Source organism: Ranitomeya imitator, chromosome 3, assembly GCF_032444005.1.
Source record: "Ranitomeya imitator isolate aRanImi1 chromosome 3, aRanImi1.pri, whole genome shotgun sequence".
Lineage (NCBI taxonomy): Eukaryota > Metazoa > Chordata > Amphibia > Anura > Dendrobatidae > Ranitomeya > Ranitomeya imitator.
The window spans coordinates 747,729,434-747,746,676 of record NC_091284.1 but is presented as its reverse complement, the minus strand read 5'-3'; the positions used below and the strand labels follow the sequence as shown (position 1 = coordinate 747,746,676).

Here is a 17,243-nt window from a genome sequence, read left to right as displayed (position 1 = left end):
GGAGTTTCCGTCTCGAAATACGAGAATCCAAAATCTTCTCCACTATATACTCCAACTCCCCCTCAACCAAAACCGGGTCAGGAGGATCAACGGATGGAACCACAGGTGCCACGTATCTCCGCAACAATGACCTATGGAATACGTTATGGATGGAAAAAGAAGCTGGAAGGGTCAAACGAAAAGACACAGGATTAAGAACCTCAGAAATCCTATACGGACCAATGAAACGAGGCTTAAACTTAGGAGAGGAAACTTTCATAGGAATATAACGAGACGACAACCAAACCAAATCCCCAACACGAAGTCGGGGACCCACACAGCGCCTGCGGTTAGCGAAACGTTGAGCCTTCTCCTGAGACAATGTCAAATTGTCCACCACATGAGTCCAAATCTGCTGCAACCTATCCACCACAGTATCCACACCAGGACAGTCAGAAGACTCAACCTGCCCTGAAGAGAAACGAGGATGGAAAGCAGAATTGCAGAAAAACGGCGAAACCAAAGTAGCCGAGCTGGCCCGATTATTAAGGGCGAACTCAGCCAAAGGCAAAAAGGACACCCAATCATCCTGATCGGCAGAAACAAAACATCTCAGATATGTTTCCAAGGTCTGATTGGTTCGTTCAGTCTGGCCATTTGTCTGAGGATGGAAAGCCGAGGAAAAAGACAAATCAATGCCCATCCTAGCACAAAAGGCTCGCCAAAACCTCGAAACAAACTGGGAACCTCTGTCAGAAACGATGTTCTCCGGAATGCCATGTAAACGAACCACATGCTGGAAGAACAATGGCACCAAATCAGAGGAGGAAGGCAATTTAGACAAGGGTACCAAATGGACCATCTTAGAGAAGCGATCACAAACAACCCAAATGACCGACATTTTTTGAGAGATGGGGAGATCCGAAATAAAATCCATAGAGATATGTGTCCATGGCCTCTTCGGGACTGGCAAGGGCAAAAGCAACCCACTGGCACGAGAACAGCAGGGCTTAGCCCGAGCACAAATCCCACAGGACTGCACAAACGAACGCACATCCCGTGACAGAGACGGCCACCAAAAGGATCTAGCCACCAAATCTCTGGTACCAAAGATTCCAGGATGACCAGCCAACACCGAACAATGAACCTCAGAGATAACTCTACTCGTCCATTTATCAGGGACAAACAGTTTCTCCGCTGGGCAACGGTCAGGTTTATTAGCCTGAAATTTTTGCAGCACCCGCCGCAAATCAGGGGAGATGGCAGACAAAATTACCCCCTCTTTGAGAATACCCGCAGGCTCAGACAAACCCGGAGAGTCGGGCACAAAACTCCTAGACAGGGCATCCGCCTTCACATTTTTAGAGCCTGGAAGGTACGAAACCACAAAGTCAAAACGGGAGAAAAACAGCGACCAACGAGCCTGTCTAGGATTCAACCGTTTGGCAGACACGAGATAAGTCAAGTTCTTGTGATCAGTCAAGACCACCACGCGATGCTTAGCTCCCTCAAGCCAATGACGCCACTCCTCGAATGCCCACTTCATGGCCAGCAACTCTCGATTGCCAACATCATAATTACGCTCAGCAGGCGAAAACTTCCTGGAAAAGAAGGCGCATGGTTTCATCACCGAGCCATCAGAACTTCTTTGCGACAAAACAGCCCCTGCTCCAATCTCAGAAGCATCAACCTCGACCTGGAACGGGAGCGAAACATCTGGTTGGCACAACACAGGGGCAGAAGAAAAACGACGCTTCAACTCTTGAAAAGCTTCCACAGCAGCAGAAGACCAATTGACCACATCAGCACCCTTCTTGGTTAAATCAGTCAACGGTTTAGCAATACTAGAAAAATTATTGATGAAGCGACGATAAAAATTAGCAAAGCCCAGGAACTTTTGCAGACTCTTCAGAGATGTCGGCTGAGTCCAATCATAAATGGCCTGAACTTTAACAGGGTCCATCTCGATAGTAGAAGGGGAAAAAATGAAACCCAAAAATGAAACCTTCTGAACACCAAAGAGACACTTTGACCCCTTCACAAACAAAGAATTCGCACGCAGGACCTGGAACACCATTCTGACCTGCTTCACGTGAGACTCCCAATCATCCGAGAAGACCAAAATATCATCCAAGTATACAATCAGGAATTTATCCAGGTACTCTCGGGAGATGTCATGCTAAAGGACTGAAACACTGATGGAGCATTAGAAAGCCCGAATGGCATAACCAGGTACTCAAAATGGCCCTCGGGCGTATTAAATGCTGTTTTCCATTCATCGCCCTGTTTAATACGCACAAGATTATACGCACCACAAAGATCTATCTTGGTGAACCAACTAGCCCCCTTAATCCGAGCAAACAAATCAGACAGCAGCGGCAAGGGGTACTGAAATTTGACCGTGATTTTATTTAGAAGGCGGTAATCAATACAAGGTCTCAGCGAACCATCCTTCTTGGCCACAAAAAAGAACCCTGCTCCCAATGGCGACGACGACGGGCGAATATGACCCTTCTCCAAGGATTCCTTTACGTAACTCCGCATAGCGGCGTGCTCAGGCACAGACAAATTAAACAGTCGACATTTAGGAAACTTACTACCAGGAATCAAATCGATAGCACAATTACAATCCCTATGCGGAGGTAGGGCACTGGACTTGGGCTCATCAAATACATCCCGGTAATCCGACAAGAACTCTGGGACCTCAGAAGGGGTGGATGATGAAATAAAAAAAAATATAACATCAGCATGTACCCCCTGACAACCCCAGCTGAACACAGACATTGATTTCCAATCCAATACTGGTTTATGGACTTGTAGCCATGGCAACCCCAACACGACCACATCATGCAGATTATGCAACACCAAAAAGCGAATATCCTCCTGATGCGCAGGAGCCATGCACATGGTCAGCTGGGTCCAGTACTGAGGCTTATTCTTGGCCAAAGGCGTAGCATCAATTCCTCTCAATGGAATAGGATACTGCAAGGGCTCCAAGAAAAACCCACAGCGCCTAGCATACTCCAAGTCCATCAAATTCAGGGCAGCGCCTGAATCCACAAATGCCATGACAGAATAGGATGACAAAGAGCAGATCAAAGTAACGGAGAAAAAAAATTTCGACTGTACCGTACCAATGGTGGCAGACCTAGCGAACCGCTTAGTGCGCTTAGGACAATCGGAGATAGCATGAGTGGAATCACCACAGTAAAAACACAGCCCATTCTGACGTCTGTGTTCTTGCCGTTCAGCTCTGGTCAAAGTCCTATCGCTCTGCATAGGCTCAGGTCCATGCTCAGATAATACCGCCAAATGGTGCACAGTTTTACGCTCACGCAAGCGTCGACCGATCTGAATGGCCAAAGACATAGACTCATTCAGACCAGCAGGCATAGGAAATCCCACCATGACATCCTTAAGGGCTTCAGAGAGACCTTTTCTGAAAATTGCTGCCAGCGCACATTCATTCCATTGAGTGAGCACAGACCACTTCCTAAACTTCTGACAATATATCTCTACCTCATCCTGACCCTGACACAGAGCCAGCAAATTTTTCTCTGCCTGATCCACTGAATTAGGTTCATCATACAGCAATCAGAGTGCCAGAAAAAACGCATCAATATTACATAATGCAGGATCTCCTGGCGCAAGGGAAAATGCCCAGTCTTGAGGGTCGCCACGTAATAAAGAAATAATGATCTTAACTTGTTGAACTGGGTCACCAGAGGAGCGGGGTTTCAAAGCCAGAAACAGTTTACAATTATTCTTAAAGCTCAGAAACTTAGCTCTATCTCCAGAAAACAAATCAGGAATAGGAATTCTTGGTTCTAACATAGAATTCTGAACCACAAAGTCTTGAATATTTTGTACTCTTGCAGTGAGATGATCCACACAAGAAGACAGATCTTTAATGTCCATCACTACACCTGTGTCCTGAACCACCCAAATGTCTAGGGGAAAAGAAAGACAAAACACAGTACAGAGAAAAAAAAATGGTCTCGGAACTTCTCTTTTCCCTCTATTGAGAAGCATTAGTACTTTGGGCCTCCAGTACTGTTATGAACAGGTGATTCAGAACCACAATGGACCTAGTGTTTAAGAGCACACAAAGTGACCTGATAGTTACCAACATAGGACGAGCTCTGAGACGTGGGAACTCTGCTGACCGCAATCCCTAATCCTATCATACCACACTAGAGGTAGCCGTAGATTGCGCCTAACGCTCCCTATGCAACTCGGCACAGCCTGAGAAACTAGCTAGCCCTGAAGATAGAAAAATAAGCCTACCTTGCCTCAGAGAAATTTCCCAAAGGAAAAGGCAGCCCCCCACATATAATGACTGTGAGTTAAGATGAAAATACAAACACAGAGATGAAATAGATTTTAGCAAAGTGAGGCCCGACTTACTGAATAGACCGAGGATAGGAAAGATAGCTTTGCGGTCAGCACAAAAACCTACAAACAACCACGCAGAGGGGGCAAAAAGACCCTCCGCACCGACTAACGGTACGGAGGTGCTCCCTCTGCGTCTCAGAGCTTCCAGCAAGCAAGAAAAACCAATATAGCAAGCTGGACAGAAAATATAGCAAACAAAGTAACACAAGCAAAACTTAGCTTATGCAGGGCAGACAGGCCACAAGAACGATCCAGGAGAGAGCAAGACCAATACTGGAACATTGACTGGAGGCCAGGAACAAAGAACTAGGTGGAGTTAAATAGAGCAGCACCTAACGACTTAACCTCGTCACCTAAGGAAGGAAACTCAGAAGCCGCAGCCCCACTCACATCCACCAGAGGAAGCTCATAGACAGAACCAGCCGAAGTACCACTCATGACCACAGGAGGGAGCTTGACCACAGAATTCACAACACGTGGTGCAGGGAGGTCGCCATGGGCGAAGTACTCATCTCTTACGACCCGGCATGGTACGAGAAAGTAGGGGTCCTGGCTGGGGGTGTGGACTTGTGCTATGGGGGCGCTGTGCCCTTGTAGGTCATTTGTTACTGATGACTTGGGTTGGCCACGACCAGATGTTGAACAGTTCAAAGAGCGAAACCACCAGGCAAAAATAAACTTTTTACTGAACGATAACTTGGTGGGTATGGTATACAATAGATAGCCAGTAAACTTGGGGCCGTACTACTAGGTGTCCTCTCCTGGGACCCGTCTCCAATTAATCACTCTGTCGTTCCATCGGTTATCCTTTCCTGTTGGCTACAGTTCACAATTATCACCGTATTGGTCTCCCTTCACTTCAAGACACCCACGTCATGTGGCAGTGCTACTGTCTAGACCTTAGGTCTACTTCAGACGCACATTAGGCCCTATCTGACATCCTGACAGGAAACTGTCTTAGTCCTTTCACCTTAGTGCCTCCCACTCTGGGCTAGTCCCAATCTTTAACTCTAGCTTTCCCTACCATTGGGCAACCTACAACATGACAACATTAGCGCATGTCACAGTTCACATTACATAAAACAATAATACACTTGTTCATCAAGTGGTAACATTGGCAGTATGTCCATCTCCTTACATATTCACCAACAGACCATACAATGGACCATATTTATCGAAACAGTATCAAAAATTAACTGTCTAGGGCAGCCAATCACATTGCAGCTTTCATTTTCTCATAGCAATTTTGGAAATTAAAGCAGAGCTCTGATTGGTGCAATGAGAAACAAGGACGTTTTCTCTTTTAGACAGTTTTGATCATGAGGTTCAGTATTGTGCCGATAAGACACAATTTTTTGCTGCTAGCTAAAAACAATTACTTACTCAATGGGTCATTGTATATTGCACTCAAAAAAATGTTTAATGTTTAAAATGAAGATTACCAAGTAGTACTTGAGGGATTATATGACCAGAGATAGAGCAAGGAGTTCAGGAGACCTGCACGGCGGAGATACTGGGACAATGCACTTTATTATATAGTGAGGCCACATTGAGTCACACATTGCTCCTTCTCCTTCTGATGCAGCTATAGTCTCTTGAAACCTTTGCCAGCAATTCCACGGGCCATTTGCAGATGACGGTTCTATAAAAATAACTCTGTGTAACTGGGAAGCCATGCCCTTATCAACTAGGATCCATGTCATTTTGGTTGCCAAATCATGACAAAAATATATATTTATAGATGAGCCAGAGCTAAAATTGTCATTATTTGTGTTTGGTGACATTGTTCAAAAAGTGAATCAAGATAATGGTATAGTTCTACATATCAATATATAGAAAGTAACCCTGTCTCAGACACAACTCGAAGGCCTCAGTCAGACTTTCTTTTTTTGTCATGCATGAAAAACGGATCGATTTTCATCAGTGTTTGGCCAATGATTACCATCTGTGATTTTCTCGTAAGCCAAAAAAATAATAGCAACGTTTTTCTTACCCGTTACAATGTTAAAAATGGACAGGTCATGGATTGTACAGATGCCATCCGTGATGGGTGATTTTGCTCCATGATTAAAAATGGACATGTCGCCATGATTTTTCTATGAACACGCATGTGAGCATAATCGTAGATCATAATTGGTATGAGTTCTATCCATACGAAAACAGACAAATGATTGAGGCTTCAATCATTACATGCATTTGTGAAAGAACGAATTGTTCGAAAGAGCAGCTCAATGGATCATGGCACTGTTATGACCCCACCGCTGTAACAAGTCAGTTCATGAAATGTCTTCCTTCCTATATATTCCATTATCAATTGTGAGGGGCATTATTGGAAAGTGGAAGAAACTACAACAGCTCAGCCACATAGTAGCAGACCACATAGAGTCACAGGGTGAGTTCTGAGTTGCGTATAGCTCAACAGTCACCAACACTCTGTTGACTGATACTCATGTCCGGTATCGACTCGGTCTCTCCTGGGGACCACGTTGTTATGTCACACAATCACTGCAGCCAATCAGCCCTGCCTTCACTCTCCTCTCCGAATGTAACTGACATCCGGAGGAGGTGAGAAAACAGCCACCGCTCTCACTTCCTCCGGATGTCTTGATTTGTCCGTAGTAGCGGAGAGTGAAGCCAACGTCTCTTGGCCGCAGTGATTGTGTGACATAACAATGGTTGGGGGAAGTCAGCGTAGGAAAACATGACCGAACGGCACAAAGACTTGATCTAAACCATATCGAACACGTTTGCCATCCATGCCCTCTTGTCCAAATATTACGAATTTAGAGTCCAACCTATGGCTTATAGAAGTCAATCTATATATAAAGAATATATGTATATAGATCAGAAAATAAACTGTGCATCAATTCTTCACCAATTAAGACCTCTAAGGACTCTTTCACACTTCCGTCTTTTACCTCCCGTCATAATCCGTCGAGTTTTGAAAAAACAGGATCCTGCAAATTTTTCTGCAGGATCCTGTTTTTTCCCATAGACTTGTATTAGCGACGGATTGTGAAGGATGGCCATCCTTTCATCCGTCGTGCACTGGATCCGTCGGATAATAACTGTCCGTCGGAAAATCGCTCAGCGACGGGTCCTGCGCTGCCCGTCAGCGGCTATAATGGAAGCCTATGGGCGCAGGATCCATCGCTGACCGTCAAACACTGGAATCCAGCGATGTCTCCCTCTCTCTTTCTCTCTCTCTCTCCAGAATCTTATACCTGAAAATCCAGGCAGGAACTCCTTCCACGCATCCATCATAACACTGGATGCGATGCACACGTTTTCCGCTACTTTCACAACATCCTTCGATACGTTGCTTCACTGCATTGCGACGCACCCGCAGCGACGGAAGTGTGAAAGAGGCCTTATAGGTTGTCATTTCCCTGTATGACTCAGACAGGACGGGTTTTAGCCTGAATGCTCATGTATGCACTTTTATTAGTAATCTATTTTATACCGATCAGGTAAGATGGCGGATAGATTTAAACATAATCCATGCAAAAAGAATTGCCATGCTCAGAGATGAAGTTACAGAAGTAATGATTTGGATGGAGAACGTGGTGGCTCACAAATGCAGTATATCAGTTCTATGAATAAAGCCATACAGGGCATGTTTACACAGGATTAGACTTCATTTAATTATCCACTTTTTTCATGAATTTGGCCCTATTGGGGGCATTGGCCCCAATTGTTCATGCACAGAAATTATGACCTTGGACTTCTTTAGGGTACGCAATTCATAAAGGTGCAAGGTGCATGGGTCCTTTACATGCAATGGCATACACAGATTACAACATCAGCGAATAGTAAGGACTCACGTTTTGCCAGGTGGATCCTCTGTCTTCCTTCACAAGGCTTAGCTTGTCCCTAGAAGCAGAATCCCCCCAAACGTCGATTCTGAAATCATTGAAGGATTCTAACACTATTGATCAGGTCTACACAAATCCTGAGTAAAATTTAGACACTGTAAACTTAGACCAGAGAGTCTCAAAATGCGTCAAATTTTTCAAAGTGTTGCAAGAAAATTTGGTGCATTTTTAGACCATCTATTGTTTGGCTTAGTTTATAGCAATATTTTGCCATAATTTTGGTGCACAGTGTCACATTTAAAAACACTCGTCTTTTCTATTTAGGCTATGATGTTTTGACACATCAGTACATAAAAAAGTGGCGCTTAACAAATGTCATAGAAGGCATCCATTCGTTGTCAGCACTGGAGTCTGCTCCCTGATGATGATGAATGAATCTTGGTAATTGTCATTTAAGCTAAAGATTGCACATTCCTAACATTTCTCAAATTGCCTTCTTCAGGTATTGGCACTGCAGATGGGACTGCTGAAAAGGACAAGGACTTTAGAGGAAAGGCCCAGAAACAAGTACAGTTTAATCCTGGGCAGACCACGGCAACATGGAGAGTGCGGATCCTGGCTGATGGAGAATATGAGCAGTCTGAAACCTTCCAGATCGTCCTCTCAGAGCCTGTCATGGCAGCACTGGAATTCCCAGAAGTGGCAACAGTGGAGATTATCGACCCAGGAGATGGTACATTGAATATCTAGTCTATGTTCTCTGTTTTGTTTTGGCCTTTTAAGCTTTTCATGTGCTGACTGTATATGGGGAAAATGTCTCAATGACATCCATTAGCAGTTAGCAAAAAAAAGAGGAGTAACACGTCGCATATCCCATGCCGCTCCCATGTGACCATTTCCCAGGACCTTTATGGATCTCCATCTGACTTCACCGATGATGTGTCAACACTACTGAGGTCACCACCATGGCCGATGATCTTCTGCCATGGTCATATTCCACGTTGACACGTCATGCCCGATGGCAGGTGAACAACGACTTGACAGGGAACTCTGGGAATCTTGTGTTGTTTCAGCACATTGTAAGCTGTTTCTAAAAACATTCATGGGGCTTCCTGGAACACGTGTAGTATCTGTGACAACATGATAGGTTCAGTGTGACATGGTGAGAGTGGAGCATATCTCACCTATTTGCAAAAAATACAGAGGAACAAAGGTTTATAACTGCTGCCTTTCACAAACTTGCACTTGCACTTCAGCGATATTGGTTTTCAGTACCAATATTTAGGAGCTAAGAAACACTTTGATGGTGCTCACCATGAAAAAGCCTGGTAATGACAATAATTCAAGAAAAATGGGGCACTCACCACTTCGCATTAAAATATTACTTCATTGCAGTTCCATGTACTGAGATTGTGGAGATACTGTAATTATGTCTGACAGCCATTTCGCATGAGAGTCACGCTTCCTCTGGAGCTCAGAGAAAGTGTGACTCTCACGCGAGAGGGCTGTCAGCTATAATTTCCTCCACAGTCTCTGGTCACAGAACTGCAAATAAGTAGTATTTTAATGCGAAGTGGTGAGTGCCCCATTTTTCTTGAATTATCCTCATCTATTTGCTTGCAAACCTGTCCTTCAAAGTGAATGAGAGCAGCCACGCTACTTAAATGCCTACATTAGAGGTTATCATGACTGGTAAAGGATTGTTTCTTGACCATTCTCCTAACAACTGCAGTCCATGATGACCATTTTCCATCCTATTTTTTGGGTGGTTATGGCATAATTGAATTATTTGGCTTAGTGAAGACTTTAAGCGTGGGAACTAAAGCACCTACAGCTTCTTCTCTTCCTATAAAGTAGTGCAAAAAGAACAATGTCATATTCAAGATGATACAGGAGACCTGGTTTGTGTAAGGTGATACATTTAGGAGTGAAGAAGTGATAAAATGATTGCTAAATGCAACTTAGTGTAGATAACTGATAAAGAAGGCATGCTCTGGCAGGGGGCCCACTCAACATCTGTTCTTATTCCTGAGCCTTTTCTAAAGGTGAAAGTTAAATGCCTCAGACCTGTATTGGTATTTCTTGTACTTGTAGGCCATACCCCTTGATGTATCATTTTCCATTTTACTAGGCGTCCATAATTAATGGCCTGTGTTGGCATTTTATGAGATCATAGAGGGAGAATATCAACTGTTAATTAAAGGGATTATCTACTTTGAACATTCTCCTTTTTTTTCTAGAACTGTCCACACATGAACAGATGTTAACAGGCTGTCCTGGGTCAGAGACCCCTAACGATTAGCTTTATTTTTTGATGTATCCTAGCAGCAAGTGTTCAGTTTTCCTGCAGCACCACCACAGAATAAAGGAAGAATTAAACAGTTCCCTTTAAAATAAACGGTTTGTCCTTGTAACTCAAGGAGTTGCTTGGTCCTCCAAAGACACAATTTGCTCTGTTCTGCTCCCGTGTCCTTAGATAAGGATCCTTGATATTTCTAAAGATCCCTGAGCGTTTACCTCCCATTTCCTCTTATAAATGGTCTGTGCTATCTTGGATGTAGAAGGTATTATCTTGGCTGCTGATTCCTGCACTTGCAGCTATTATTTTAGGGGAATGTACACCCCATTTGGCAAGTTAGCAGTAAGTAGGGGTAGTACAGTGGGTACGGAAAGTATTCAGACCCCTTTAAATTTTTCACTCTTTGTTGCATTGCAGCCTTTTGGTAAATTCAAAAAAGGTCCTTTTTTCTCATTAATGTACACTCTGCACTCCATCTGGACTGAAAAAAACAAAAATGTAGACATTTTTGCAAATTTTATAAAAAAAGAAAAACTGAAATATCACATGGTCATAAGTATTCAGACCCTTTGCTCAGTATTGAGTAGAAGCACCTTTTGAGCTAGTACAGCCATGAGTCTTCTTGGGAATGATGTAGCAAGTTTTTCACACCTGGATTTGGGGATCCTCTGCCATTCTTCCTTGCAGATCCTCTCCAGTTCCGTCAGGTTGGATGTTGAACATTGGTGGACAGACATTTTCAGGTCCCTCCAGAGATTCTCAATTGGGTTTAGGTCAGGGCTCTGGCTGGGTGAGTCAAGAATGGTCACAGAGTTGTTCTGAAGCCACTCCTTTGTTATTTTAGCTGTGTGCTTAGGGTCATTGTCTTGTTGGAAGGTGAACCAAGTCTGAGGTCCAGAGCTCTCTGGAAGAGGTTTTCATCAAGGATATCTCTGTACTTGGCTGCATTCATGTTTCTTTCAATGGCAACCAGTCGTCCTGTCCCTGCAGCTGAAAAACACCCCCATAGCATGATGGTGCCACCACGTTTCACTGTTGGGATTGTATTGGGCAGGTGATGAGCAGTGCCTGGTTTTCTCCACACATACCACTTAGAATTATCACCAAAAAGGTCTTATTTTCGTCTCATCAGACCAGAGAATATTATTTCTCATAGGCTGGGAGTCCTTCATGTGTTTTTTATCAAACTGTTTGCGGGCTTTTATATGTCTTGCACTGAGGAGAGGCTTCCGTCGGGCCACTGTGCCATAAAGGCCCAACTGGTGGAGGGCTGCAGTGATAGTTGACTTTGTGGAGCTTTCTCCCATCTCCGTACTGCATCTCTGGAGCTCAGGAATCGGGATCTTGGGGTTCTTCTTTACGTCTCTCACCAAGGCTCTTCTCCCACGATTGCTCAGTTTGGCTGGACGGCAAGGTCTAGGAAGACTTCTGGTGGTTCCAAACTTCTTCCATTTAAGGATTATGGAGGCCACTCTGCTCTTAGGAACCTTTAGTGCAGCAGAAATTCTTTTGTAATGTTGGCCAGATCTGTGCCTTGCCACAATTCTGTCTCTGAGCTCCTTGGCCAGTTCCTCTGACCTCATGATTCCCATTTAGTCTGACATGCACTGTGAGCTGTGAGGTCTTATATAGATAGGTGTGCGCCTTTCCAAATTGAGTCCTATCAGTTTAATTAAACACAGCTGGACTCCAATGAAGGAGTAGAACCATCTCAAGGAGGATCACAAGGAAATGGACAGCATGTGACTTAAATATGAGTGTCTGCGCAAAGGGTCTAAATACTTATGACCATGTGATATTTCAGCTTTTCTTTTTTTATGAAATTTGCAAAAAAATCTACATTTCTGTTTTTTTCAGTCAAGATGGGGTGCAGAGTGTACATTAATGAGAAAAAAAATCAACTTTTTGAATTTACCAAATGGCTGCAATGAAACAAAGTGTGAACAATTTAAAGGGGTCTGAATACTTTCCGTACCCATTTTAGCTGGCTCAGTGGTTAGCACCATAGCTTTGCAGCGCTGAGGTTCTGTGTTAAAATCCCACCAAGGGCAACATCTGAAAGGAGTCTGTACGTTCTCCCCGTGTTTGTATGAGTTTCCCACCATACACCAAATACATACTGATAGGGAATTTAAATTCTGAGCATTTACAGGACAAATAGAAGGGACACTGGATCTGATTCATCAAAGCTTTTATGCCAGAATTCTGGCATAAAGGGCTTTGAAAAGTCGCAAAAGTTTTGTGCAATTTTTCACCCGTTTTTGCCCAGCTATCAGTGGGGGAAGTTGGGATGGAATAGGGGAGTGACCAAGCGTGGTGACCCCCAACTTGTCAAATTCATGACAAACGGCCATGTTTCTCATGCCACAAATATTATTCCAGTCCCTGATTGGACTAAAATTTGTGGCAAAGCGCATATAGTGATGGAAGCAAGCTTCACGCTTCTCCTGATTCTTTAAGAGAAATACACCTCTTAATAAACCAGGTGCCTCATAATCCACCCCACTCCCTCATCAAGTCCAGAGTGACACCGAAATTGTTGAATCAGGACCTAAGATTCTAGGATCAGACTACACTTCTTTTTGTAGTCTGTTACCATGGAGATTCAGGACTGCATAAGAGCTGCAGGCACAATACAGTTGGAAATTTGGTAAAACCTGTTTGTAAATGTACTCCTTTTCTAAATGTATTCCAGCAGTAACATTTTTTTATGTTGTATGTTTCTAGATGTATTCCAGCAGTAACTTTTTTTTATGTTGTATGTTTCTAGATATATTCTTAGCTGTATTACTGCCCAATTTGCAGCACCGCACATACTTTCTTTACTAAATTATCTCTTAATGTATATACAGGAGTGAAAAGCGATTACGCAGTTTTTATTATGTAACTCTAAGCCGACAAATATGTTTTCCTAGTTCGAGCTGGCTGTCGGTGCAAGCGCGGCCCTGATTATATTTCAGTCCCTCATGGAATGTGCAGCATCCTGGCCGTAATACACGTGAAATCAGCTTCATCTCATCGTACAGCTCACATTTCAGAAAGAAAATGGTCATGTAAAAAAAACGCCAGCTTGTAATGATAACACGACCACAGATTTGTCTCAGCAGTGCGATATAGGGATTACAATGGGTCAGTTTTATTGTGTATTCATGCCAGAACACATGGCTACAGAACACAGCTTGTACCGGCCGCCATTACTTCTCGCTTCATGGTGTACTATTACGTAGAATGCTGATTGCAACATCTAAGTGTTAACATAGCAGATGGTACTCATACTTAGTAATAATCTGACCTAGAAAATCACGCTATTTAACCCGTGCAACAAATGCCATAAAAAAAAGAGCTGCAAATTTTTGTTCTTCTGACCCCAAAATGGAGTTAAAAAATGATTGAAAAGTCAAAATGGCACAAAAACTCCTAATCCGCAGCACTTACATAACTCCATCAATGGAAAAAAAAATTCTGTGCAAAAGTAAATGATAACATTATTGTACAAATCTATATCATTTTTTTAACACGTCATTTGAATGTTTTCTCATTTCTCCTACCCCTGTCTACATGCCCCATTAAGGTTTCATTCGGATGTCCATTATTTTATCTACAAGAAAAAAACCAGACCACTTTTTAGCAATGCGTTGGACTCTGTGTTCATCCACATTTGGTTCTGGAGTCTCTTTTTAGCATCTGTGGGGCATCCGTTTTTCTCGTATGCAATAGAAGCAAAAATACGACGCTTCTCCTACACATTAAACAAAGAAAAATGGAAGAATTCAAATGACAAACACATGGCATCCATGTGCTGTCTATTTTCCTCAAAAGCTCAGAGATTTGCTCAATGAAATTGATAAAAAAAAATAGACAAATCTCATTTTTGGGGGTTTTGCAACAACTGGTCTGCAAAAACAAAAATGGACATGTCAACATTTCTGTAGACTATAATGGCTATTGTTACATTCATGGTAAACATGGATGCAACACATATGCAACACAGTATTTGGTCAGTATTTTACACCAGTATTTGTAAGCCAAAACCAGGAGTGGGTGAAAAATACAGAAGTGGTGCATATGTTTCTATTATACTTTTCCTCTGATTCTTCCACTCCTGGTTTTGGCTACAAATACTGATGTGAATACTGAACATGTGAACGTGGCCTAAAAGTCAGTTCTTATTTTGACATCTCCTGCTCCATCCATGCATTACATGGATGACCATTCATTTAAATGGACATACGTACTACTTAATGTGTAATTTTCCCCCTCCATATCTCTACTTGACAACTGCTTTTGGGCTGTAATTGATGATTAGTCCTTTTACTGGAATTCACAAACTTTGAAAGTACCTGGCGTACTCCAACCGGAAGTTTGCATAGAAAATGTACATGACAGATTAGTATTTTAAGGAGGTAAAAGCCATTCTGAAAGGATGCATGGGAAATATGATGACAAGGCAGGGGCGTCATTACAAGGATTTTTTTGTCCTTGCACAGTATCACATTTGGTATTTTTCCAAGGGCTTACATTAGCTAGACGGGAATCCTATAATCCTCTGTGGGAATAGATGATAATAAATATTGTTTACCCTAAAAGATATTTCCTAAAGCATGCCATTGTGGCTCAACCAGAAGATTTAAGAGAAGAGAGATGCTTTCCTTTATGTAAGGATATACAGCTCTGGCAAAAATTAAGAGACCACTGCAAAATGTTCAGTTTGTCTGATTTTTCTCTTTATATGTACAGTACAGACCAAAAGTTTGGACACACCTTCTCATTTAAAGATTTTTCTGTATTTTCATGACTATGAAAATTGTTGTTGGCCCTTTTGCCTTCACTCTGCGGTCCAGCTCACCCCAAACCATCTCGATTGGGCTCAGGTCTGGTGACTGTGGAGGCCAGGTTATCTGGCGTAGCACCCCATCACTCTCCTTCTTGGTCAAATAGCCCCTACACAGCCTGGAGGTGTGTTTGGGGTCATTGTCCTGTTGAAAAATAAATGATGGTCCAACTAAATGCAAACCGGATGGAATAGCATGCCACTGCAAGATGCTGTGGTAGCCATGCTGGTTCTGTATGCCTTCAATTTTGAATAAATCCCCAACAGTGTCACCAGCAAAGCACCCCCACACCATCACACCTCCTCCTCCATGCTTCACGGTGGGAACCAGGCATGTAGAGTACATCCGTTCACCTTTTCTGCGTCACACAAAGACACGGTGGTTGGAACCAAACATCTCAAATTTGGACTCATCAGACCAAAGCACAGATTTCCATTGGTCTAATGTCCATTCCTTATGTACTTTAGCCCAAACAAGTCTCTTCTGCTTGTTGCCTGTCCTTAGCAGTGGTTTCCTAGCAGCTATTTTACCATGAAGGCCTGCTGCACAAAGTTGTTGTAGAGATGTGTCTGCTGCTAGAACTCTGTGTGGCATTGACCTGGTCTCTAAACTGAGCTGCTGTTAACCTGTGATTTCTGAGGCTGGTGACTCGGATAAACTTATCCTCAGAAGCAGAGGTGACTCTTGGTCTTCCTTTCCTGGGGCTGTCCTCATGTGAGCCAGTTTCTTTGTAGCGCTTGATGGTTTTTGCCACTGCACTTGGGGACACTTTCAAAGTTTTCCCAATTTTTCGGACTGACTGACCTTCATTTCTTAAAGTAATGATGGCCACTCGTTTTTCTTTACTTAGCTGCTTTTTTCTTGCCATAATACAAATTCTAACAGTCTATTCAGTAGGACTATCAGCTGTATATCCACCAGACTTCTACACAACACAACTGATGGTCCCAACCCCATTAATAAGGCAAGAATTCCCACTTATTAAACCTGACAGGGCACACCTGTGAAGTGAAAACCATTCCCGGTGACCACCTCTTGAAGCTCATCAAGAGAATGCCAAGAGTGTGCAAAGCATTCATCAAAGCAAAAGGTGGCTACTTTGAAGAACCTAGAATATAAGACATAATTTCAGTTGTTTCATACTTTTTGTTAAGTATATAATTCCACATGTGTTAATTCATAGTTTTGATGCCTTCAGTGTGAATGTACAATTTTCATAGTCATGAAAATACAGAAAAATCTTTAAATGAGAAGGTGTGTCCAAACTTTTGGTCTGTGCTGTATATTTTTGAGTAAAATGTAAATTGTTCTTTTAGTCTATAAATTTCTGACAACATGTCTCCGAATTTCCAAGCAATAAATTTTGTATTTTTTTCATACAAAGAAAAATGGTCAAAAAAAAAAAAAAAACCCTAGTGCTTTCAGACATCAAATAATGCAAAGAAAACAAGTTCATAATCATTTAGAAACAACAATACTAAATTTTTAACTCAGGAAGAGTTCAGAAATCAATATTTTGTGGAATAACCATGGTTTTAATCACAGCTTTCATGTGTCTTGGCATGCTTTCCACCAGTCTTTCACACTGCGTCTGGCGCAAAACTGTAAGCAGTTCTTCTTTGTTTGATGGCTTGTAACTATTCATTATCCTCTTGATTACATTCCAGAGGTTTTCAATGGGGTTCAGGTCTGGAGATTGGGCGCCCATGACAGGGTTATGATGTGGTGGTCTCTTAATTTTGCCAGAGCTGTATGTGCTTTTATACTTAGGTATCGTACCAGGTTTTTCTGTTTTTTAGCCAATATACATTATACAATTTTGTATAATGGGAAGTTATATATTTTTCCAATATATTTTCTCTATCACTTCTAGATGTTGTCTTGCTGCCATCTAAAACTTGCAGTGTTCTCCTCCACTGCTAA

At 42.6% G+C, this 17,243-nt stretch overlaps 1 protein-coding gene across 1 annotated transcript in view; it reads left to right on the top strand.

Annotated features, from left to right (window-relative positions):
• Positions 1-17,243, top strand: part of FREM2 (FRAS1 related extracellular matrix 2) — a 337,360-nt gene that overhangs the window by 179,998 nt on the left and 140,119 nt on the right. The window contains exon 4 of the mRNA XM_069758934.1: positions 8,692-8,922. Within this exon, the coding sequence (XP_069615035.1) occupies positions 8,692-8,922 (231 nt within the window). The remainder of the gene's footprint in view (positions 1-8,691; positions 8,923-17,243) is intronic.